This window comes from Macaca mulatta, chromosome 1, assembly GCF_049350105.2.
Source record: "Macaca mulatta isolate MMU2019108-1 chromosome 1, T2T-MMU8v2.0, whole genome shotgun sequence".
NCBI lineage: Eukaryota > Metazoa > Chordata > Mammalia > Primates > Cercopithecidae > Macaca > Macaca mulatta.
The window spans coordinates 172,882,951-172,907,407 of record NC_133406.1 but is presented as its reverse complement, the minus strand read 5'-3'; the positions used below and the strand labels follow the sequence as shown (position 1 = coordinate 172,907,407).

Here is a 24,457-nt window from a genome sequence, read left to right as displayed (position 1 = left end):
ACCTCAATTCCAACGCATACTGTTCCTCTCTCACTCAGCCCAAACATCACCACCCTTGGAAGCCTTTTCAGAGGGAGGTCTTTGTCAATGTGGAGCTAGTCCCTCTTTCCTCTGGGCTCTCACAGCACTCTGTGATCACCTGAGTTATGGCACTTGCCACATGATACTATGATGATTGGTTTACATATCTGTCATACCCACCCTCCTTGCTCAGACTGTGACCTTCTCATGGGCTGGTGTGTGTCTTATTCATTTGGGTGTCATGGGAGCCTGACTCTCAGCAGCTTGCTCCCAGGAGGTGCTCAGAAAATGTTAACTGAGTGAAGGAAGGGAAAGGGGAAGAGAAATGGTATTTTATTCATTTATTGAGCAAAACACAGGTAGGATGCTACAACGAGGCACTGATGCAGTAAAGAAAGCAATGGCGCTTTTAATGAAACTTCTTTCAAATCTGTGAACATGCTAGCTGTGAAGTAAATCCTTTTATTCTTTCCATAGGACATATTTCCAAACAATGATCACAGTGTTATGGTTAATAAGATGCTGGACAGATGAGTAGCCGAAGAATATTATATAACAACAAAATCTCATCAATGATATATCAAATGCAAATTTACTGAGACATCAAGAGAATATGTGTTTGTAATTACATGGCTAAAAACAAGACATTATTACAGTAACCAAGTCCATAAAACTAGAAAAAAAGCACTGTATAACAAAAAGGCCTTTTAGAAGCTATTAAATGAATAAACATTATAGATAAACCAATTTTATATCTGAAGCAGCTTATAGCACCAACACGTTGGCAGGACCAGCAGAGGGGTGGGGTCTTTGGACCAAGGCATCTGGGAACTGGAAGGGCTCTCAGCCATCATCTCCTGCAGCCCCTTGTTTTACACATGGAGAAACAGAGGCTCAGAGAGATGAAGCACCTTGTCCAAGGTCACACAGCACAGGACAGACTGGGAAATGATCCAGGCCACTGACTTCAGGTAAGTGCTCTATTTTAACACACAGATACAAGATTCTATTTGATGTGATGTATTTTTTTTCCCCATTAACAGGTCTACCATAAAAGAAAGCAATACAACCCATAATGTCCTCTGATATTGTATTTATTTCACTGAGAAGCGACTGGCATGTACTATAATCATTTTGGGGGCCTGTATAGATCTTACATCAAAATTCAGAGGAATTAGTCAGATAACACTATTTTAGTTATAAACTGGTTAAGAAGGTGGCATTTGAAGAGAATATTTGGCACATCCTCCACTATGTAAGCTACCCTATGCCTCAAAATTACCAAATCATTGGTATAAAGTTTTGGTTTTTTTCCTGATAGTTTAAAGATTAGTAAAGTACAAAAACAGTCTAAATAGAGAAAAAGCAAATCAGGTCTTTCCTTTAAAAGGTAAGTATGGCACTTTTCATTTTAATAAGGTAAGTGATTTTTAAAACCTGACATTTTTTAGAAGGAAAAAAAAACTAGCTATGACCCATCACTTGTGAACCATCTGATATATAAAATATTTCCCTTATTTAAAAAATGTTTCTGTAAAATACTTCGGAGTCATGAAATTTTGCCATGGTCCTGAGGCCTCAAGTGGACAGATTTATGATGAACTAATGAAGATGTAAGAATGAAAAAAAGAAAGAGATCACTGCTAACAGAAGCAGCATTAAGGACAAAGTATACTGAATATATTGAAATAGCTTCATGGAAATGAAGCCAAGAAGTTGCATGTATATACGTGAGAAAGTATATCATTACAGTGGTAGTTGGAAAAAATAACAAACCCTGGGTATTTGTCTATCATTAACATAAACCAACTGCTGCAGACAGTTAAACTGTGGCTTTGTAAGGAGAATAAAGCCTGATAAATAAAAGTGACTTCTGCATATCATATATACGTATACATATATTTTCTCACACAGACGTCTAGTTATAAGTAAATCAACATTTAGCTACAATTTTTCCCCTCTTGGGTCCAGCATCAAAAGATTTGATATTCATGAACATGCCCTACACCTGGTTAGGAAGTTACATATTTATACTCATGGCCTTTATTGTATTTGACCAGGGCAAAGAAAATGAAATCTCCTGCGACCTCAAGTCCATTTCTTACCACTATAAGCATATTAACAGATATATATCAAAACATACTTGTTTACCGTTAGGTAAAAGAGCATGTTTCAGTACTAAATAATAAACTATGCCTGCTACCAATAACGTGCACATAATGGTATAATAAAAGTAATTTTTCATGAAAATATTTTGAAAGAAGCTACATTATAAATATTTAAAGAAACGTTAAAAATCAGAGTGAAAATCAGATTAGTGTTCTGAAACTGAGTAGAAAAATAGACTTATAAAAAAAGAATGTTTCATTAAGTGAAGCATTAAATGTAAAGTTGTCTTTTTAGTGTAAATTTCCAATCTCACCCTTTGAGAGGTAAAATCTTTCTCTCTCCTAAACAGGTACTTACAATTGATTTGGGAACTGGGCATATTGCAGAACGAAAAAGCAGATGACACAAGGCTAAGGGCAGTGCCGTGATTTTCACATGGCCTCAGAAAAGTGAGGGCCATTCACAAGGCTGAGGAGATAGCAACTTGGAGAAATACTGAATAAATGTGGGCAATTTAAAAACAGTAATGCATTTTGTTCACCCTAAATGAGCTAATACTCAAAGCCCAGACATTAGATTTTAAAAGGGGTTTGCTTTCCAGGACAGACTGTACAAAATTTGGGAAAATCATTGTAAATAATTGCTTCTTGGGGTTGATTCCTTTTTGAGAGGAAGTTTTTAACCTTTCCTTAGTAGTTACTTTTAACGAACTAAAGATGAATTAAAATATCAAAGGCCGTGTGTATGATTTGACTGCGAAGTGACTCTCTCTTCTACTTTGATAAAGTCAAGATACCTTATTGGCCATAGGAGATTCCTCCTTTTGGGGCTACCCCCACACCCGGAAATTCCAAGGGTGTGAGGGCTGTATTTGGGACCAGAGGAAAATCAAGGAACTCCATACACAGTTGCTGAAGCCCTTGGGCCCAAGGAGGGTACCACTGAATCCAAGGCTCTCTTGGGTAGCCTATAGGCCTCTTGGATGGTGTATGAACAAAGTAGGGATGAAACTGCAGATATCTGAAAAGAGCTTAAGCATCCTGACAACTTTGCATTTTTAAAAAAAAATTTTTTTTCTCACCGTGTTCCACACACCTGCAGCTGGGGAAGGTGGTATTAATTCTGCAAACAGATGCTCTGGTAAGATAGGAAAGATACAGGGAAGGCAGAAAGAGCAAGACAGAGGGCTCAATCACAACGCTGGGACAAGGAGAGCAGCTGGTTTTCACACATTCCTGCTCCTCTCTCAGCTGGGCTCATGTTCACTCCGTTTCATTCCAATGATCAGGGTGGAGATTTCAGAGGTGCCTATCCCTAATCCAGTAGAGAACATGAGCCCTGGGAGCACAGCTGCATGGGGTCCTCCCAAGGGTCTCCTCCCTTTTTCCAGACTCAGCATCATTGAAGCCCAAAAGGGTCCTTGTAAATTAATGTCTCATATTATTGAAGGACTGTCAGTTTAGCTTGGTGCAGTTTATTGTAGCCTAAGAGGTCCAGCAAGATTTCAAGAGAGGAGAGATGACTGCATTACTTGATTACAATGAATACAATCTTTAGGATACTCTTTACTTTTTGTACAATAACGATATGAAAGGAATTTTTTTATTCTACCTATACACAGCTCAAAGTAAAGGTATAACTTCTGGAACTGAGAAACTGATGGTATGGAAAGAGGGATGTTTTCATAAGAAAATAGCTTTGATAAGTGTATACACAAAGGCATATATATACACAAAACATCCCTCTCCCTTATATACTATACAGGCTGGCACACGCCTTATAAAGAATATGATATAAAGGCTTTAGGATTTCAATTAATTTTGGCATTTTAATTTGACAGGTGCTTAGGCAATTTAGGTCCTGACATATCGGAATCCATTGTATATTTAAAGTATATAATTATGTTTTTAAAAAGGCCCAGATCAACTTTCCTTAAACAGTAACCCAACATAAAGCTATAGTTACCAAGTGGAAAATAAGATTGTTATTCTGTATTAAATCAGTAAAGGGTATTTTAAGAGAAAGGACAACTTGGAAAATAGAGACTTCAGAGTCCGTTATTCCAAGTTGAGAACATTTTAGTTATTAGCAGTGGTTACCAAATAAGCTGAAGGTAAATCTCTTCAAGGAGCTGCTCATAATTTGCTTTGTTGAGAAGAGGCGAGGAGCTGTTTCTCTATTCCACTATAAGATGATGCAAGTTTTTTTATCCTTGAAAGGGTTTTCTGAAGTTGGTATTCCTATCAGCAAAGGGTCACTCCTGGCATGTTCCTCACAGTAGGACATGAGGTCCGCTGATGCCTTCGAAACCTAGCATGGAAATAAATCAAACAAACAAGAAAGAAAATATTTTACTTGCAGACTTTCAGAGTGTATTTGAATGCTAGGCTATTGAATGGAAGACTGATTTGAACAAGATCATCAGAGTCTCAAAGCATCACTTTCAGATACTTGTCAGGTTAAAAAAAGGTAATGGTGCCTTTAAAATGGTGCAATTTGGCAGGTAAGGTCTTTCTTAACCAGGCAACTTAACAACGATCAGACAAAGTGGCACCATGTGTCCCTTCAGGAGAGTGCTGAGGACACACCACCAGCTAATGAGCTAGCATTCCTGTCCAACATTTACCTGGAGTCCAGTCAGCAAACGATCACACCTAAAGTGAGGGTGATTCTGCAAAATAAGTGGCCTGGATTCTTCAAAAATGGACTGTGTGTTAGGTATTCTTGTTAGATAATCCTGAACTGCAAATAACTTTCGAGGGTTTAAAGAAGACATTATATATGTTTTGTGTGTATTCGTGTACAGACGGAGGGAGAGAGAGAGTGCAAGCAAGTACATGTGGTCATATGTTAACAACTGGTGAATCCTGGTAAAGAGTTTATAAATGTTTGTTGTTACAACTCTTCTGCAGGTTTGAAATGTCTCAAAATAAAAAGTTAGGGGCCAGGTGAGAAAAAGCATATGTGAATCAAGGGAAGGTTGTATCTTAATTTCTACCTCTCCCCCAGCAAAAAAAAAAATAAAAACAGATTGGAATGCAGAACAGACTTTAAGAACTGAACGATGGGCTTGGAGCCAAAACTCTGGAGCCAAGTCGTGGAGCTTTAAGATTTACTGTTAGAGACTGGGCTTGCGGAAGTAAAAAGAGAGACTAAATCAGCATGGGAAGAGGCAGCACCTTACTCTGGCATGAATTAAACAGGGAAAATATCATGCCCTGTTTCAGAAGTCTGGGAAGGAGATCCTACAGAATAGGATCTCTTTGCCCTACGCAAAGAGCAATGGGGCAGCTGAGCCCTGTCTAGTACAGCCCAGATAGCCTCATGCTGGAAAGACAGGTGACTATCTCCAGGCCCAGAGGAATGGATCAGGTGACTGCTTCAGTTTCTTTCTTTTTTTTTGAGACCAAGTTTCGTTCTTGTTGCCCAGGCTGGAGTGCAATGGCACGATCTTGGCTCACCACAACCTCCACCTCCCAGATTCAAGCAATTCTCCTGCCTCAGTCTTCTGAGTAGCTGGGATTATAGGCATGCGTGCTCCACCATGCCTGGCTAATTTTGTAGTTTTAGTAGAGACAGGGGTTTCTCCACGTTGGTCAGGCTGGTCTTGAATTTCCAACCTCAGGTGATCTGCCTACCTTGGCCTCCCAAAGTGTTGGCATTACAGACATGAGCTACCGCGCCCGGCCAACTGCTTCAGTTTCAAGGAAGAACTAGTCATAACATTCCAGGGCACTCACTGCCTAGTTCTCTCTTGGGATTCAGGGGAAAAGACTTCGAAGTCAGGTGATCTAAGAAATGCATTCCAGTTTCTCTATGTGATCTCAACTAAAGCTGGCATTATTACTCTGGGCACAGAAAGTGGTCACTGAGGGCCAAACACATTTAAAAGCTTCATTTCCCTAAAAAGGAAACCTAGACTGTTGACTTGTTATGCGAAGCTGCCTCAGCTGCACTGATAACTCTAGAACACTACAATTCCAGAGGAATGACTAGGGTGTTGATGAAGTCTACTTGGAACCCCTGTCCCACTTTAGAACACAGGGATCAACGGACTTGACCATGTTCATTCAGGGGAGACAGGTCCTCAGGAAATCCTGTCTCCGAGTTTTACAAACAGAGAGGCTAATGCAGACACTTTTGAAGTGAGGCTCATGCTAGATAGGAAAATGAAAGTTAAAATTTTGAGACTCTCAGCCTGTTCTGGAAAAATCCTGGAAGCAAGCGAATGAAATGGTATTATCTTCTCTGGCAAGTGGTCCAGCCTCCCAGGAGCAGGGGGAACTGAGTAGAAAGCACATGTTATCCAGTCGGGGCTTCTTACCTTTATTCTTTCAATGGAGGCTTCTAATCTTAACTGTTGCACAGTTCTCCTTGCCTGGGCTATATTGTTGGTACTTGCTGTTTTGCTGGACATCTTCAATTTTTGTTTTTACCTGAAATCTGAGGAGAATTTTTTTTTGAAGTAACAGGCATCTTTAAGTTATTTAAACATTCATAATAGTATGTTCCACTTCAAGGGAAATAGATGGATTTTCCCAGTCATTGCAGCTCCTTGGAGGCAGTTACTAAAATGCCCCTTAGAAATTTGAGCGGTGACCTAGGTATCTAAGTTTGTCATCCATTTGAGCACCTACATAAATCTTTAGTTTGCAGAAACCCAGCACTAGCAGTTTAATCGATGCACCCCAACATATAACATAAAGCTAGACTTTTCTAGGATTTCCTAAGAGGAAAGAAATACGCAAACACTTGTAGTAGTTAGGGCACCTGTGGCAAAAGTGAGCATTTGCTATGGGAGGCACATTACATATCAGTTTAATATTACTGCTACCAACTTTCACAGAAGGTTTGATTTCATTTTTTTTGGGCTCTTGCACCCAACTCTTAGGCTGATCAAAGTCCTGGCAACAGAAAAGGAGAAGAGAGCTCCTCTAGAGAACTTTGAAAAAAGGGCGCTTATTTTTAGGTACTGTCATGATGTGGAATCGTTTTCAAAGTGTTAGGCACATAAGGAAGTCTTTATTCATGAAAGAGTGAAACCTTTCAGTGGAGACTCTCTGTGATAGATACACAGTAAATGTCAAATGGGATACATGAGTAGCCTACAGTCTGAAGTAATTAATGAAACTTTATTATTCCCTCCTTTGACCTCTCCCTGGTCTCATCATGATGGTCTGGGCACTTGCTAATTCTGTTACTCCATCATATGTTCGTGGATTGATTCTCCTCTCTAGCCTGGGTTGTTGGCCTCTAGGCTGCCCTGCTGCCCTCTCTCCTTAGCCACCTGGTATAAAGCAATGGAAACATCCTGGCCATTGCTTTATGAACTGGTTGTCCAATAGCACATTGCAAGAGGAAGGCAGGCTGGGGGAAAAGTGCTGCCTGGTGCCCTGACCTATATGGCTAAGTTCATTCTCATCAGGGTGGCAACTGGAGGAAAATGCAGGGCTGGCAGGCCTGGCAGCAGTGTGGCAGTTTTATGACTCATGGGAGCAGGTGGACAGTAGGTGTGCCTCCCCGGCGCTATGCGAGGGCTCAGCAAAGTCTTAGGGCTCCACGGCGCCAGCAGCAAACTCAGGCTGACTCAACCTTTTGGAAAGGCTGCGGCTGAATAATGTAATTCTGCCATAAAGGCCGAGACCAGACAAAGCTGCAAAAAAACACTAGCAACCCAGACTCCAGGGCATCCATCATGTGGGCACCACGGTGCTCCACACTGAATTCTACCAGACTTAGAATATTTCCAAAGGCCGAGTTCCAGGACTTGGGTAGGTCTTGTAGCCTCTGTGGTCAGAGGACCTTTTGGGTCAAATGTACAAATAAAATTGTGCTTTTAACTGCATGCAGAATTTTGAATCAGCCTAATAAGCAACCTTCACATCCCAAAGGATTTTTAGGGGGATTCACTTTACCGTTGCATATCAGTATTCTGCATAGGACCAAGACATTCCATCAACTGCAGCTGCTAGTATTTTTATCCTTGGGGGTCATATACAGCACAGTGAATTGCAATTCCCTGTTTACCTGTTTGTTCTGCACTTCCCCAACAACTGGTCAATGAGCCTCAAGGGTTCTGATTGAGCAGGTCTGGGTGGGGCTATGGGCACCAGCCCTTTTTAGAGTCCCTGGGCAATTTGCACCACTAGTGTCAGAGCCGAATGCAAAGACTAGTGACAGCCATCACAGGATTTCCCTAGGAATAAGGAAGCTCTAGCAGTACAGAAAACTGGGAGGATGAAGCATTTGGCAGGGCAGGGTGGCCTTGCCTTGTGTTAAGGCTTGGACAAGCTCATTTCAACACACTCCCAGAGTAGCTACCTTTTCCTCAGATTCCTCAGTTATCCCTGCCCCACCCAAAAGAGAGGCCTAGGGTCTCTTAGATTCTGCTCACACCCAGTGGCCTGGCCCAACCCCTTTCTGTGCTCCCAGGCCAGCACTTACTAACAGAGCCTCTGAAATGCAACTGAGGAAGTGGGCAACCTCACCCTGAACAGTGTGCAGTGCTCTGACTCACAGCAAGTTGGACATATATATGTATTTTGTTCCCTGCAGCAAATTATACTGGGCTCTCCTTCCAGCTGGCGCTGGTTCTGAGGCCCCCAGACTCCAGAATAAGAACATGACACCCTTTCTCAGTGACCTGTGGTTTCCATGTTGCACCCTAAGGACTTTCTAAATGTTCCCTTTGCATGAGGATAAGGTCAAACATTCTCTTCTTCCCAATCTCCAGGGCATAAAGTTTCCAAGGCCTGAGCAAGTTTTCCGGTAACTGCAGAACAGTTCACACATATCAGGACTGGACCAGTAATTGCTCCCACCCGGCATGGCCATTGGCAAGCAGTCCACAGTCAGACTCTATTAATATTTATAAAATGCTCGAGTAGGTCCCTCTAAAGTTGGCGAGACACTCAGCATTTAGTACATGAAGGTCTTTCTTACTTCCTGACTATATTATAGTCAAGATTAAAAACAGCCAGCAATTCATGATTCACGCTTGCCAGCTCAGGCTTCTTGCAGCTTTCCTGCATTCTGATATCTGTGTTCAGACCTGCTTCTTCAGAGGGCTTTCTCCAACCTTGTCACTCAGAGGCTCCCTGCTCCCTTCCAATGGGGTATTCCTGCTGGTCCCAGGCAAAGTCCATACAACACATTTTTAATTGAGTGCTACTGCTACTAGGTACAGTATATTGAGAATAAATGGCTAGGACAGGCACAGAGCTCCTGCCCTCACAGAGGCAACATTAAACAAGCCATCAGAGACCTCCTTCTGCTTCAGGCATAGTGGCCCCTCCTCCTGCTTTGCTACCCCTCTCAGGCTCCTAACTCGAATACAATTTCTCTGCTGAAAGTCCCTTCCCATCTGCTGGTACAAACATGGATAGACTCACCCATAATACAAATTAAAGTTTAGGAGACAGGTAATTTTTACACCTTCATAGATTTATTAAACACAAACAACTTTCTATGAATATTGTATAGCAATTGTTTTGGGAAGTCGATTAAATGGGGGTAACTGTGATTGTAGGGGAATGAAAAATGACTTCCCTCCACCTTTCTCAGTTCTATGGCTGGGCTACAAATTAATCTGACATATAAACAGATTGACAGGAGGAAAACTGTATTTAATTATGAATGTACACATGGGAGTGCCACAAATATGAGACTCAAAGTGGTCAGATGATGAAAGCTCACATAGGATCCTGAGATACAGAAAAGAATGGGGGTTCAGGGTTTCTGGGGGGTGGTGGCGACATGAATTACGGGAGGTAAGGGGAAGAAATAAATGGTGAATAAAGGTGGTTTTGTCAAGCACACAAAAATTCTCAGTTAACACAAGTTGTCTCACAGCAGCCCTCAGAAAAAGAGGTGACAGTCTGTCTGGGTGTGGTGTCACCTCCAGTCTCCCCTCTTGGGATCTGAGTTAATCTTTCCCAGTTGATAAGATTTCCGGGAGAAGATTAGTGACAACTGAGTTCCTTTTGGAGGATCTGTCTTTAGGCTGATAAGGAGAGCTCAGAGAATACCTCTGCCTACATCTGCTGTTCCCCAAGTGTCCTCAGTTCAAAGTAATCAGCACACCAAAGTGTTATATTTTGGGTGGCATTTCCTGAACTCCTTCATGGTCATTCTTAGAAAAAGCTGTACACTGGGCCAGTGGAAAGGAAGATAATTTCTGATCATAACATTCTTCCTATGGAGAAAGCAGATCAAAATTAGACCGTTTCAAGTTAAGGAGCCTCTGGTTCGCTGAGTTGCCACATGGCTGCACAAAGAGGGCCACTGTGTGACCCCGGAGAGGCAGAGGTGTTTACAGGAGCTGGAGGTCTAGCTAAGGACTTCCTTCTGACTTGCAGCTGCTCTGCAGCTCCTCAACAGTTGGGTTGTGCAGAACAAGACAGAAAGGCTGGGGAAACAAATATCTCCAAATATCTCTGTGCCTTTGGAGGGTTTTCTTTGGTCTTCCCTCAATGGTGAGGATGTCTGGCTGTTTGTTTGTTCTACTAAGTAGATAAAAAGGTTGCTTTATTCTTACACCGAGAATAGCTTCCAAGGCAAACAATACCTGATATTTGTATGGAACCTATGAGCACACACATTGCTTGCATATGCATTATTCCATGAAGCCTCACTATAATCCTGAAAGGTATCTTATTAGATGAGGAATCAAAGTTAGAAAATCTTGCTTCAAAAGTTAACCCAGGCTGCGTGTGATGGCTGACACCTGTAATCCCAGCACTTTGGGAGGCTGAGGTGGGAGAATGCTTGAGTCCAGGAGTTTGAGACGAGCCTGGGCAACATAGTAAAAACTTGTCTCTACAAATAATAACACAAATATTTGCCAGGAGTAGTGGCACTTATCTGTAGTCCCAGCTACTCAGGAGGCAGAAGTGGGAGAATCTCTTGAGCCCAGGAGGTTGAGGCTGCAGTGAGCTGTGATCATACCATTGCACCCCAGCCTGGGCAACAGAGTGAGACCCTCATTAAAAAAAAAAAAGTGAACCTAGTTGGTAAGCCTTTTCACTCCAGAAGCCACCCTTCCCACTGCACCAAGGAAAGGATTAATTCCAATTAGTTTGATTCATACACACTCAGGGCATCACTGAATGCTCCACCATGTGGTTTTTTTTTTTTTTTTTTTTTCCTCTTTTTTTTGAGATGAGTCAGGCACCTGCCACCACACCGGCTAATTTTTGTATTTTTAGTAGAGATGGGGTTTTACCATGTTGACCAGGCTGGTTTCGAACTGCTGACCTCTGGTGATCTGCCCGCCTTGGCCTCCCAAAGTGCTGGGATTACAGGCATGAATCACCACGCCCGGCCCACCATGTGGTTCTTAATCAGGGGTGACTGACACGTGGTGACCTAAAGTAGGGGGCTTGCTGATTACCTTATGTTTGTGTAACACCTCCCTTCTCATGTATGCAAGCTAAACAAGAACATTCTCGCTCCTAGACAAGGACTGCAGTTAGCATCTGCAGATCCTGAGCCACCAAGTATTCTATCCTACCCAGAAGGGCCAAGGCCTGTGCATGCCTGTGCAGACTGTCAGTCTGGTAACACACTGGCTATCGCTTCTGCAGCCTTGCTTTAATTTTTGCATATGGATAACAGATTTGAATAAACACATGTAGTATCTAGCTATTCAAATACTTCGCGTTGGTTTTAATGCTGTGGTTCATCTGAATTCCCAGGTTCCTAGAAATTCCTAGGAACATGATGGTCCATTAGGGAAATATGGGTATTTTCATCTTTGTCAAGAGGGGCCTGAAGCAGGGAGAGCAGGGTGGGGATGGAAAGAGTGTCACAGAGCACACTCTGGGAGGAAGGCACCAGGAAGCCCCAGGGTCTGAATCACAAGTCATTATGGCCTGGCCAGTAATTGAATCACTGGAGTGAAGCCAACTTTCATGAGCAAACACACCCCTGTGGCTGTAATAAAAGAGCAGGCTAAAAGAAAAGAAAAAAAAAAAGTCACTGGCTTCCACTTACTCTCTGGTCTTGCCTTCAACTTTCAATGTCTTTCTCTAGTTCTTCATTTGCCTCTTCTTCTATAAAAGAGGGACTACAATGCAGACCTCATAGCGTTGTCAGGGAAGAAACAGAAGCACCTTCCCTTGCACATACAAATGTTTACTAAATGCCGGCCCCTAGGCTCGCTAACAAGATGAAAAACATGTGCTTGGTGGGAAATGAGAAAGATTCAGGAAGCAACAGAAGAATTTCAAGGTAATGTGACCAGGTAGCAACAACTTTCTAATGTGGCCTTAGTGAGAAGGCCGAGTTAGGCTCTTAAGAATAGTTCCTCTATTTTCATGAGCACTTCTTATTTATATCAAAGCCTGCAGGCTAAATCCAGGCTGCAGATGTGTTTGGTTGGGCCCCACACAGTGTTAACTCAATTGTGTGTGTGTGTGTGTTTTAACTTTAAATTGAATGTCAACATTTGAAAAATGGAGAGATTTCACTTTAAAAGGAAGATTTCTGGAAAAATCAGAAAATCCTATAAAACTGGGCTGGATCTGAGCAGCAGCTGCCCCTTCAAGCACTTGCTGGTGCACCTGCCAGGCCCTCTATTTGAACTGTGGCACTGCCTTTACACTATGCCTTGGATATTTTAGTTCCAGGGACACATTCAGGGATTTGCTGGGGGCATCTGGGCTCACTCCTGTCCTGCCACTTCCCAGATCTAAGGCCTTGGGAGAGGACTGATAACCTATTTAAGCCTCAGCTATCTCATTGGAAAAATGGGGTAACAATACTTTTCTATCTCAAAGAACTGTTAAAGAGCATCAGATAAAATAAGTATGTGAGTGTAATAAATACAAAGGATACTTGGTTTCTGAGTGTTTAGTACCTGCATCCTCTTATACACTGTGTGAAGTACACCCAGCACTTTGCATTCCTCAGTGGACTGCAGCCAGGCAGCAGTTCTACCCTCCTCCTAGCATGCCTCACTGGACTGCGGGGCTGGAAAGTGGAAAACTACAACTTCCAGTGTGATGGGCCAAATTGTGTCCCCCAAAAGTTATATGTTGAAATCCTAACCCCCAGTAATTCAGAACGTGACTGTACTCGGAGACAGGGTCTTTAAGGAGGTAATCAATTTAAAACGAGGTCACAGACACATGAAAAAATGCTCATCATCACTGGCCATCAGAGAAATGCAAATCAAAACCACAATGAGATACCATCTCACACCAGTTAGAATGGCGATCATTAAAAAGTCAGGAAACAACAGGTGCTGGAGAGGATGCAGAGAAATAGGAACACTTTTACACTGTTGGTGGGATGTAAACTAGTTCAACCATTGTGGAAAACAGTGTGGCGATTCCTCCAAGACCTAGAACTAGAAATACCATTTGACCCAGCCATCCCATTACTGGGTATATAACCAAAGGATTAAAAATCATGCTGCTATAAAGACACATGCACATGTATGTTTATTGCAGCACTATTCACAATAGCAAAGACTTGAAACCAACCCAAATGTCCATCAATGACAGACTGGATTAAGCAAATGTGGCACATATACACCATGGAATACCATGCAGCCATAAAAAAGGATTAGTTCATGTCCTTTGTAGGGACAGGGATGCAGCTGGAAACCATCATTCTCAGCAAACCATGGCAAGAACAGAAAACCAAACACCACATGTTCTCACTCATAGGTGGGAACTGAACAATGAGAACACTTGGACACAAGAAGGGGAACATCACACACCGGGGCCTGTTGTGGGGTGGGGGGGGAGGGAGAGATAGCATTAGGAGATATACCTAATGTAAATGACGAGTTAATGGGTGCAGCACACCAACATGGCACATGTGTACATATGTAACAAACCTGCACGTTGTGCACATGTACCCTAGAACATAAACTATAATAATAATAAAAAAAATGAGGTCATAAGTGAACCTTAATCTAAAATGATTTGCATCCTTGTGAGAAGGAGAAATTTGGACATAGATGGGGACAGAGAGAAGGCCATGTGAACGCAGAGGGAGAGAACGACATTTTTTTTTTTTTTTTTTTTTTGTTGAGACGGAGTTTCGTTCTTGTTGCCCAGGCTGGAGTGCAGTGGCGCAATCTCAGCTCACAGCAACCCCTGCCTTCTGGTTTCAAGAGATTCTCCTGCCTTAGCCTCCTGAGTAGCTGGGATTACAGGTGCCTGCTACCAGGCCCAGCTCATTTTTGTATTTTTAGTAGAGACGGAGTTTCACCATGTTGGCCAGGTTGGTCTTGAACTCCTGACCTCATGATCCACCTGCTTCAGCCTCTCAAAGTGTTGGGAATACAGGCATGAGCCACCACGCCTGGCCTTGACCATCTATTAATAAAAGCCAAGAGTGAGGCCTTGGAAGAGGCCAACCCTGCCAATGTCTTGATCTCAGACTTCTAGCTTCCAGAAATGTGAGAAAATTCATTTCTGTTGTTTAAGCCCCTGGTCTGTGGCAGTTTGTTATGGCATTCCTAGCACACTATCACACCCAGGTTAGCTTGATGTTAGGGCTCCAGATGACAGTCTCTGCCAATTCAATGCATTTAGGAGAGATCTGGCAGGTAGAAGTGAGGAGGCCAGTTTCTTGATGCTTAGGTTATTTCTGCTGACAAGCAGGGTGGTGGGCAAGCTGCTTAGGGGAAGTGGAGGCATCATAGTGTCCAGTCACTAGCAACACAGGACTGAGAAGCCGCATGGCTGCAGCAGCCTCTTGAGTCTCTACTCCCCACTGGGCACCTGTGGCCAGTTCTGCAGTGGCGTCTGGGAGTTGCTCCTGGGGACAGTATCACGGGCCTGCTCCTCCAGCCCTTCCAATGATTACGCAAACACCTAATTCTCTGTATTGAAGCTCATTCTGCTAACTCTGCCAAGGGCACCTTCTGTTTGCTGTAACTGAACCTTGGCTGATTCACAATTGTTAATCTGTTGCTTTGTAAACTGCAAATAACTTATAAATATCAGCTATTATTTGGATTATTACCACGCCATCATTGCTGGACATCCCAAACTCTAAAACTTGAAGGGAGGAAGGAGTTAAGACATACAATTCTTTCTCTTTCTCCCCAATCAAAGTTGCAGGTTATGAGGCCAGGGTGCTTGAACCTGTGGTCAGCTGCAAGTGCTGCCCTGGCCCGGCATAGTTATGAGAGCAAAGAGCAAAAGAGAACATGTTGCTGGCTTACAGGCGAGGCAAACGAGAGGGAGAGATGAGGAGGGGCTGCACAGAGAGGTGGGAAATGTGGTTTGGGGTGTGGAAGACAGAATGTCTAGAGCTTTACAAAGAGAAGTTTATATAGGTTCAGAATCTGCAGAATGAGAAAGAATGAGAACACCTCTCTCTGAAAACTTCAACAGAGCTCATTCTGTAAAAGCAGCACACTTTCAGATTTGGAAATCCTTTTGAGGTCCCTATCTGGTGCCTTTCATTAGTTGATTTTATCTGCCATCCAGGGTACATGCCCCTGAATAATAACAATAAAGATAATACGTTATAATGATTAATTCTGACAATTACCACCATTTACTGAGTGCTGAGTCTGTGCCAGGTAAGTAAATTCCAAGCAGCATTGCATTTAAGTCTGTCAACAACTCTAAGAGATGAATCCTTCTATCATTTCTGTTTGACAGATGAAGCAGAGAGGTTAAAAAATTCTTGCCCAGGATCACACAGATTTACATGGCAGAGTTGGGACTCAGGGCTACCTGGCTCTCAAGATCATGGTCTTACTTACAACCCTTTGCTGCCTGCCTCTGGACAGCAAGAATACAAGGAAGGGGTTGGGAGAAAGGAGGCAAGTATCAGCCAGAAGCACTGAATAAAGAAGACATGGCCTCCATTCAGGAGTTGCTGTTCACTCAGACAGGTTGTCCCCGTAGCAATGTCAGTAAGAAGCGTGAAGCTAAGTGGCTTTGCCAGAAGACCTAAGCAAAGGAGAATCAATTGTTCTTATTTATAAGAACGACTGCCCCAGATTCTACATAGGGCTGTTGCTAAAGACACAAGATGATTCTCCCGTGCCCGAGAGAAGTTGGCAAGGATCCATGAGAATGAGCCAATTCTCGGCAATAAATCCAGAGAGTGAGCTGCAGAGCCTGGGCAGCGAGTTCCTCACTTCACTGTGTGTCTAGAACACCTGGGGCGCTTGTTTCAGAAAATCTGATTCAGTAGGGCTGGGGAAGGGCCCACAGATCCATATTCAAAGGCCCCCTAGATGATTCTGATATAGGTCCTCCGAAGAAATGGCTTATAGTATGATCAGAGTCTCCGTCTCTTGATCCTCCCCCCCATGTTTATTTCTTCCTGGGGATTAAAAAATGTCAATTTAAAAGGACACTACTCTGCCGGGCACGGTGGCTCATGCCTGCAGTCTCAGCACTTTGGGAGGCCGAGGCAGGCAGATCACTTGCGGTCAGGAGTTGAGACATGCCTGCCCAACATGGCCAAACCCTGTCTCTACTAAAAATAGAAAAATCAGCCAGGCGTGGTGGCGCACGCCTGTAGTCCCAGTTACTTGGGAGGCCAAGGCAGGAGAATCCCTTGAACCTGAGAGGCGGAGGTTGCAGTGACCCAAGATTGCAACACTGCACTCTGGCCTGGGCGACAGAGTGAGACTCTGTCTCCAAAAAAAAAAAAAAAAAAAAGACACTACTTTTTTTCTGTGCTTAACTTTTCAAAGCTCTGAATAAGTAAAAATTATAACTTCTTTTAATTACCTTAACCTACAGGATTAAGTGTTCTTCAGATTGAAATTTTTCTTACCATTTAACATACTTCTTTGTTACAAAAGCCTGAATCTGTAACAGCCATTGCTTTCTGAAAAGCATCTCCTCCCTGGCAGCAGTGATGCTAGACTCTCCTGTTCCTGCCCTGCCCAGGGATATTCCTTTGGTACAGCTCTCGCTCCTTCTCCTGAGTAGGTATTCTCAGGGGCTGGAATTCTAGCAGAGTGATCATGGGCTTTTAGAGCCAGACAAATTCAAATCCCGGCTCATCACTTACTACGCCAAGTTGTTTTACTTCTCTGGGCCTCATTCGCTCATTTGTAAAATGGGAATGAATAACAATAGTACTTACCTCAAAGAGTTGTTACCAGATGAACTGAGAGAGCACATATGAGTTACTCAGCACGTGCCTGACACGCACTGGTCCTCAGGAAAGGCAGATGATGCTCTCTCCACCCTATGACTTCAGCTACGACCAACCCACTTCACATACAGCCCCGATCCTTCACCTGAATTCCAGTGGGTAAATACAGCCTGTTTGATTTTATGCTTGAATGGTCCACAGTTGCTTCAAACACAACACAGGTAAAACTCGACGAAACACCACTGTCTACCCCCAACCTGACCACCACTGTCCTGGTCACAGAGGCCTCCTTTTGCTTCTGCCCTCCTTCTAACTCCTCAGACCATCTTTGTCCTATAAAAATGTGAGCCACCTATGTGATTTAAAATTCTTTAGCAGCCACATGAAAAAAAAAAGTGAAATTAATTTTAATATATTTAGCCCAATATGAAAATAAACTGACATGTAATCATTGTAAATATTATTGAAATGTTTTTTTTGTACTATGCCTGTGAGACCTAATATTCTATACTTGCAGCACATCTCAATTTGGACATGATAGTGGCTGCCTTATTAGACAGTGTGAGCTGAAACTCTGGACTCTGAAAATCTTGATTTCTCCATTTTGACAACTCCCCCACCCATTTTAACTTTCCCATTCTCCTGTCTTCTATTTTACCTGAGTCTTGGCTCTCTGCAGCTCACATCAGGGCTACTGCCTGAGCCTTGTACCAGCACTCTCGCCCCTAATCCTTCTTCAATCTGATCCACCCTGACCACTATGCTCAGATATAGTACCCCTTCAGCTTGGTCCTCTCTGGCTTTCCCAGGACCCCCAGGAAAAGTCCAAAGGGCTTGGTTTCATACTCAAGATCCTCTCTAATGTGTTTGCCACCATAATAAAAATCCTAATCATAAAGCAGCTAATTTCTACACAGAGCTTACTATACGCCCATCAATGTCAATACATTACCCTATTGAATCCTCAAATGGCCCTGTGAGGTAGGCTCTAGTTTCATGCCCATTTTACAAATGAAGAAACTGAGGCACAGTGAGGTTAAATATGTGTCTTGTGTCAAACAGCTAGCAAGCTGCTTGGTTGGGATTTGAGACCAGGCAGGCTGATTCCAAAGGCCCGGCGCAGAACCTCTATGGCTATACTGTCATAGTGTCAGGGGAGTGTCACCCCATTTCCTGGCTTCGTGGGCTGTGTTTAAAGTCTCACTTGTGAGCCTCCATTCAAATTCTCTGTCTTCTTCTCTTGACCTATTTAAATTCTCCTTTTGTAGGCCCTAGTTCACATCACCTCTTCCAAGGAAGGTCTGTCTCCCTTTTTGCTTTTGTTTATAGTAATTAATTCCCTTCATGAATTCCTGCTACATGCTTACATCTTATGGGTTCAAGGACTCCTGAGGGTGGGTCATGAATGCAAAAGGTAGGCAGGGGGAGTTGTGCACTAATGCCCTAGAACTGTATGCAAAATTTGTTGTGTGTGCTTATGTTTTGCTTTTTTTTTTGTTTTCTGGAGGATAAGATTTATAGCTACCGTCAAGCTTTCAAAAAGGTCTATAACACCATTTATTTCAATGGTTAATTGTATGTTATTTAGTGCCTACTGTGTATCAATATTGTCTTTCTACTGTTGGCTCGGTAATAATAGAGCAACTACACTTATTCATTACTATGTGCCAGCTACTGTGTCAAGTACTCTATGCAGATATTAGTTCATTTGATATTTTCTGCAACTATAGGAGGTTGGGGTTTATCATACCTATTGAGACTAAAAGCTCAGGACAGTTACATAATTTGTCCAAGATCATCCAGCTATTACATGGCAGAAAGAGGACTTCAACCCAGATATCTGACTTTAAAGCCACGCCCTGATCAGGCACCTGAGTTATCCCATGCCATCTTCTCTCTCATATTGACTAATGTGGAGAATGAGGCCTCAATTAAAACTGGATTAGATTAAGACATGCAATGTAGCAACCAACATATCAGCCAGCCTCAGTCTTGCACCCTGGGTGTTTGCGTGCCCAGTGTTTGTTTTCTTAGCAACAGGATACACCATGCTGCTCCTTCCTACAAGTATCCCGCGAAATACTGACTGTTCTGAGCCCACAGATGCTCACTTGTTTGGTGGCCTACACAACTCTGAGAAGCCTGGGTGAAGCTTCCGATGCACTTGATTAGGGCCAGTTGCTGGTGCTCTGAACTTTCACCTCCAGCATGAGATAGCCACTTGAGTGGCACCAAGATTCCAAGGGACCATGCACCCTAATCCTGTGCCCCAAATAAGTTTTCAGCTGGTGAAGGTGGACCCGTGGGGAGTAGCCCTCAGATGCAGACCCATAAAGGAGTGGAACTTGGCCCCTTCTGTGCTCTGCTGGACCAGAATCCAGTAACACACAGACGTGTGTTTACAGTCAACACTAAGAACGATGTTTACAAACAAGTTTTACTCTCTACCTAGTATAGCAAGACGGGCTGACAAAAGATTTGCTGGTATCTGCATGGCTGGCTTACGAGAGCCAAATATCTCATGTGCTTCTCCATAAATGAATAAACGAATGGACAAATTCAGCAATTACTTAATATTGAAAATAAAAGCTAACATTTAGAGTACTTTTTCTGTGCCAGGCACTGTGTTAAGGGCTTTAGGTAAAGTTATTTTATTTACTCTTCAAAACATCCCTGATAAAGGCATTACTATTATTCATTAACTAGTTTTCAAATTTTAAAAGAATATACGCATGAGCAAATAATTTAAACAGTCTAAAATGTTATACGACAAAAACTAGGTCTCCTGGTACTCCTGGCTTTCCCAGGCAACAACTGTTACCAGCTTTTCATGTTTCTTCCTGACATCCCATGCATATATAGACATGATTATGCTTATATCTGTCTTTAAAAATAGAAATGGGAGCATATTATACACATTGCTCTGAGCCTTGTCTTTATTTTGATTAATAATATATTCTTGAGACCATGGTAAAATTAGTATTATTAACCCGTTTTCCAAGTGAAGTGCTCAGGGACACCTAGTTAATAAGCTCCAGGGCTGACATGAAGCCTGGTGCTCCTAGCCATCACTCCACACTGCAGGCCTCCTGCAACCTTCAGAACGCTTCTGAGCCTACAGAGAGGAAGTGGGAATGATCAGGGAAGCAGAAGAAAAAAATGCCTGCCCTAAAAGAACTCATTGCTTTTAGGGGCAAACAATACTATATGAAGTGAGAGAATATTTCCAAACAACTTAAGAACATATCCAGGACACAGGTTCACAGTACTCCAAGATGCTAAGCATGTGTGAAGGAAGGAGACCTAGAGTGGAGTAACTCCAGCAAGAAGTCCGCTACAGCTGTGGTTCTAAACACGTGGTGACACCAGCCAGCAGCATGAGCATCGCCTGGGAGCCCTTTAGAAATGCAAATCCACAAACCTCATCCCAGATCTACTGAATCAGAACCTCTGGGAGTGGGCCTGGCAGTCTGTTTTAACAATCCTTATGAGTGATTTTGATGCTCCCTAAAGCTTAAGAACCACCCCACTAGAAGAGGTAATTTCTAGATTAGAGCTTTTCAACAGAAGGACGATCCAGCTATGAAGTAAATTAGCATCAGTCTATTTAAGCCAAGATTGATCCATATTCTTAGCATTACCCTAAGACTAAGCTGAGAATGGGGGATACACAGACAGACCCTACATCTTAAGGAGGTTATTCCTGGCAAGGGGCATAATATCAATCTGCCTAAGGAAGGGGGCAAAATATTCCAAATTCCCTGGTTGAGGGCTCCACCTCTTATCTGCAATGAAGTGGTCTGTGGCCCTTCTGATACCTAAATCCAGACAACTTGTAACTCCCTATATGACCAACTGGGAATCCTTCCCATCAGTATTCCTGCTCCCTGCTCCCCTGGTTGAGCAGGGCTGGAGGTTGTCTGAAATGGAACCCTTTACCCTGGATATTGCCCACAATGTAGCTAATCTACCCCAGTTCTTGGTGGGCTGACAAAGCAGAAGAACAGAGAAAGAAGAAGAACAGAGATATTTATGATTCTAGGCTTAAAGCCCTAGCATCTGACCCACAATAAGAGGAGGGCATGCTTTCTAATATTGCTAAGCAAATAGGAGCTCACCCACTTCCTTAGAATGTATTTTAAAAAAAGAAACCGAAAAACCCAAACACCTTATGGGAGGGTTGAAAATGAGGCAACAGGCACATGCTGCTGCATCCATTTTAGGAGAAGAGAAATTAAATTCCTAGGGAGCCACTCCTCTGTGCTGAGTTGTGTCAGCTTCTTGAAGGGGCAGGAGAAATGGATTCAGGAGAGAAAAAGGCTGAGAAAGGACAGAGAAGAGTGTGTGCAGTTCGCTGACATTTGCAGTCGCCAGCTGGGGCTGGGCTTCACCAACAAACAATGAATGTGGGCGACTGGCCTGGTGGTTAAAGGGCTTACGACTCCAGCATGATGGACTGAGTCCTGCACATAAATAAGGAATGTAAGTGGGTCAGTAAAACATACCAAAGGCAAGCAGTAGGTGCTTAGAGAAAGGATGGTCAGTGAGAACTTGAGCAGCCAGAAGACAGATGGAGGAGAGAGGTCTTAAATCCTTGAAGGGTAGGAACTTGACAGGTGGGGGCAGGGAGAATTTCAAAATCGTTACTGAGGGAAGCGGTAGAGAGCAGATTAAAGTTGACTTTCTCATGTGGAATGGGAGCCACCAAAGGTTTCTGAGCAGAAAAAGCAGGCATAAGGGAACACTGGGGAAAATGATTGAGCAACCTCCTATGCAGGGTGGAACAGAAATGGGAGACAGTGAAAGATAAAGTAGACTATTTCCACACAAGGTTCAGGAGCAGGCAACATAGTCAGGGCTTGGGGTCAGATGGAACTGGGTTCAATCTGGATTCTGCCACTTAATGTTGTATAACATTGAACAAATCACTCTCCCTGAACCCTCAGATTCTCTATCTGTAAAACAGGGTAACAAGAGTACCTATCTCACAGGACTGTAATGATTAAATAATATAGAAAATAATATAGAAAAGAGCCAGCACATAGAAACCATCCACTGTTCATCTATCAATCAAACATCATTATTATTAGGAGTTAATGCATGAGATTTCAAACAGATGGAAGCAATTACAATGCAAAAAAAATTTTAACAGCTGGATGTGAGAGCTGTGAAAATGTAAGAATGAATAAGACTCCATTCTTGGGGCTGAACGGGAGTGACAGCCCAGAAATGGCTGTTGATTTCCGAGGGGTGCATGAAGAAAAGTGCAGAGGATGGCTTTGAGCCTTTCTCACTTGGATAGGGATAGTGGGGCAGATTCAAAGGAGTAGAGACGGGCTGGGGGAGGCCATCTGGACAGGGCCACATCCTCACAAAAAGGGAAAGAGAGGGAGTGTTAGGGAGGAAGCACAAGTGAATGCTGTATAAATATGTTTAGTTAAAAACATATTATACCCAGAAAACATATTAGAAGAATGTACTCCAAGATGTAGCTATTGCCAGGTTGTATGAATTTCAGGGGATTTTTAGTGTTGTTTTCTATGTACTCTGGTAGTTGTGAGTTCTTCATTTTTTGGAATTAATAGTTAATAACTTATATAGCACTCACTCTTGCCAAGCATTGTTCTAAGGGCTTTACAGATATTAATTTTCAAAACAATGCTATGAGGTTATTCCTATTGTTCTTCCTAGTTTAGAATTAAGGGAACTGAGGGAGGCAGCCACTTAGAACACAGCCAAGGTCAGAAAGAAGGTTAATGGAGGAGTCAGCACTCTAATCCCGGCAGCCCGGCTCCTGATTCTATGCTCTTTAACCACATGTGATACTTTTATGATTAAGGAAAAAAAAAAAAAAAGCACCTAGTAATTGTTATTCACAAAACCAGGGGGAGGAGTTATTAGTCACTTTACGGGGTAAGAGGAAGTAGAGGGCAAGAACAGCTCACAGATGACTGGGAGTTACTAGGGATTGCTGAGTAGTTTCCACAGCTTGAAGGGAATGGAGTTCAAATGATAAGGGGTTGAACACAGAACTATTAATTCAGGGACCAGGCAGTGACTATAGAGGAATATTTAGAAAAATTTGGCAGTGTAGTCAAGACAAGGAATTGTATAGACACTTTTAGGGGCAGGAGGGTTGTTTTAGAGATGGTTGGCACTGGAGCATTTCCAGAAACAGAGGAGGAGTGTTGAGAAACTAAGGAGAGTGAAGATGCGCAAAGAGGGTAACTGAGAGGGCAGAAGGGGATGAGCTCGGGACTGCATTCAGAAATTGGTCAAAAGAGGAGCTGATAAACCAGAACTGGTTATAGTGGATACAGTGGTAGAAAAGCAGGAAGGAGTGAACTGCTGATACAACACAGGTGAAATCTCTCAGATATTATATTGAACAAAAAGGCAGTTACAGAAGAGCATGCACTGTCAATTTCATTCATTCAAGACGAAGTCTCACTCTGTCGCCAGGCTGGAGTGCAGTGGCATGATCTTGGCTCACTGCAACCTCCGCCTCCCAGGTTCAAGTGATTCTCCTGCCTCAGCCTCTTGAGTAGCTGGGACTACGGGCATGTGCTACCAAGCCCGGCTAATTTTTGTATTTTTAGTAGAGATGGGGTTTCACCATGTTTACCAGGCTGGTCTCGAACCCTTGACCTCAAGTGATCCACCCACCTTGGCCCCCCAAAGTGCTGGGATTACAGGTGTCAGCCACCGTGCCCGGCCCAATTCCATTTATATAAAGTTCGGGAACAGGCAAAACGCATCTACAGTGATAGAAATTATAAGAGTACAGAGTGGGTGGGGATATGGATGAAGAAAGACTGGCTATGAGTTAGTTAACTGCTGCAGCCGGGTCACTTCAACAATTAAACTGCATGAGGTTCATTTGACTTTTATATATGTTTGAAAATTTAAAAAAATTAAAAGTCTATAGTTCTAAACATATCATAACATATTATACGATAATTAACATTATCAGTTGAGATTTGTCATGAAAGAATGGAAGACATGTTAATTATTATCCACAATTTCCTTCTTTAGATCATGATGTAACAAGTATGTCCAATGTCCACAGCACAAAGGAAGCAGTTGCCTTTTGAGGGAGCATGGACAGGATTAAAAAAGCCACAATCTGGGCCCTTTGCCCATTGCACACAATGCTCAGGCTCTGGGTCACAGACACCCAATTTTTACCTGCCAGGAAGCATCATTCCTTAGAGGTACCCATGAAAAAGGAAAGGCCCAA

General features: G+C 42.9%; 1 protein-coding gene across 8 annotated transcripts in view; it reads right to left on the bottom strand.

The window, feature by feature from the left end:
* Positions 1-405: 405 nt before the first annotated feature.
* The window catches only part of GNG12 (G protein subunit gamma 12), a 129,681-nt gene continuing 105,629 nt past the window's right edge, over positions 406-24,457 (bottom strand). For 7 of the 8 annotated variants that reach the window (XM_077967962.1, XM_077965243.1, XM_015141324.3 and 4 more), the window contains 2 exons: positions 6,455-6,573; positions 406-4,440 (listed from right to left, as the gene is read on the bottom strand). In XM_077967962.1, the coding sequence (XP_077824088.1) occupies positions 4,315-4,440; positions 6,455-6,547 (219 nt within the window). In that variant the 5' untranslated portion in view covers positions 6,548-6,573 and the 3' untranslated portion in view covers positions 406-4,314. 8 annotated transcript variants of the gene reach the window in all.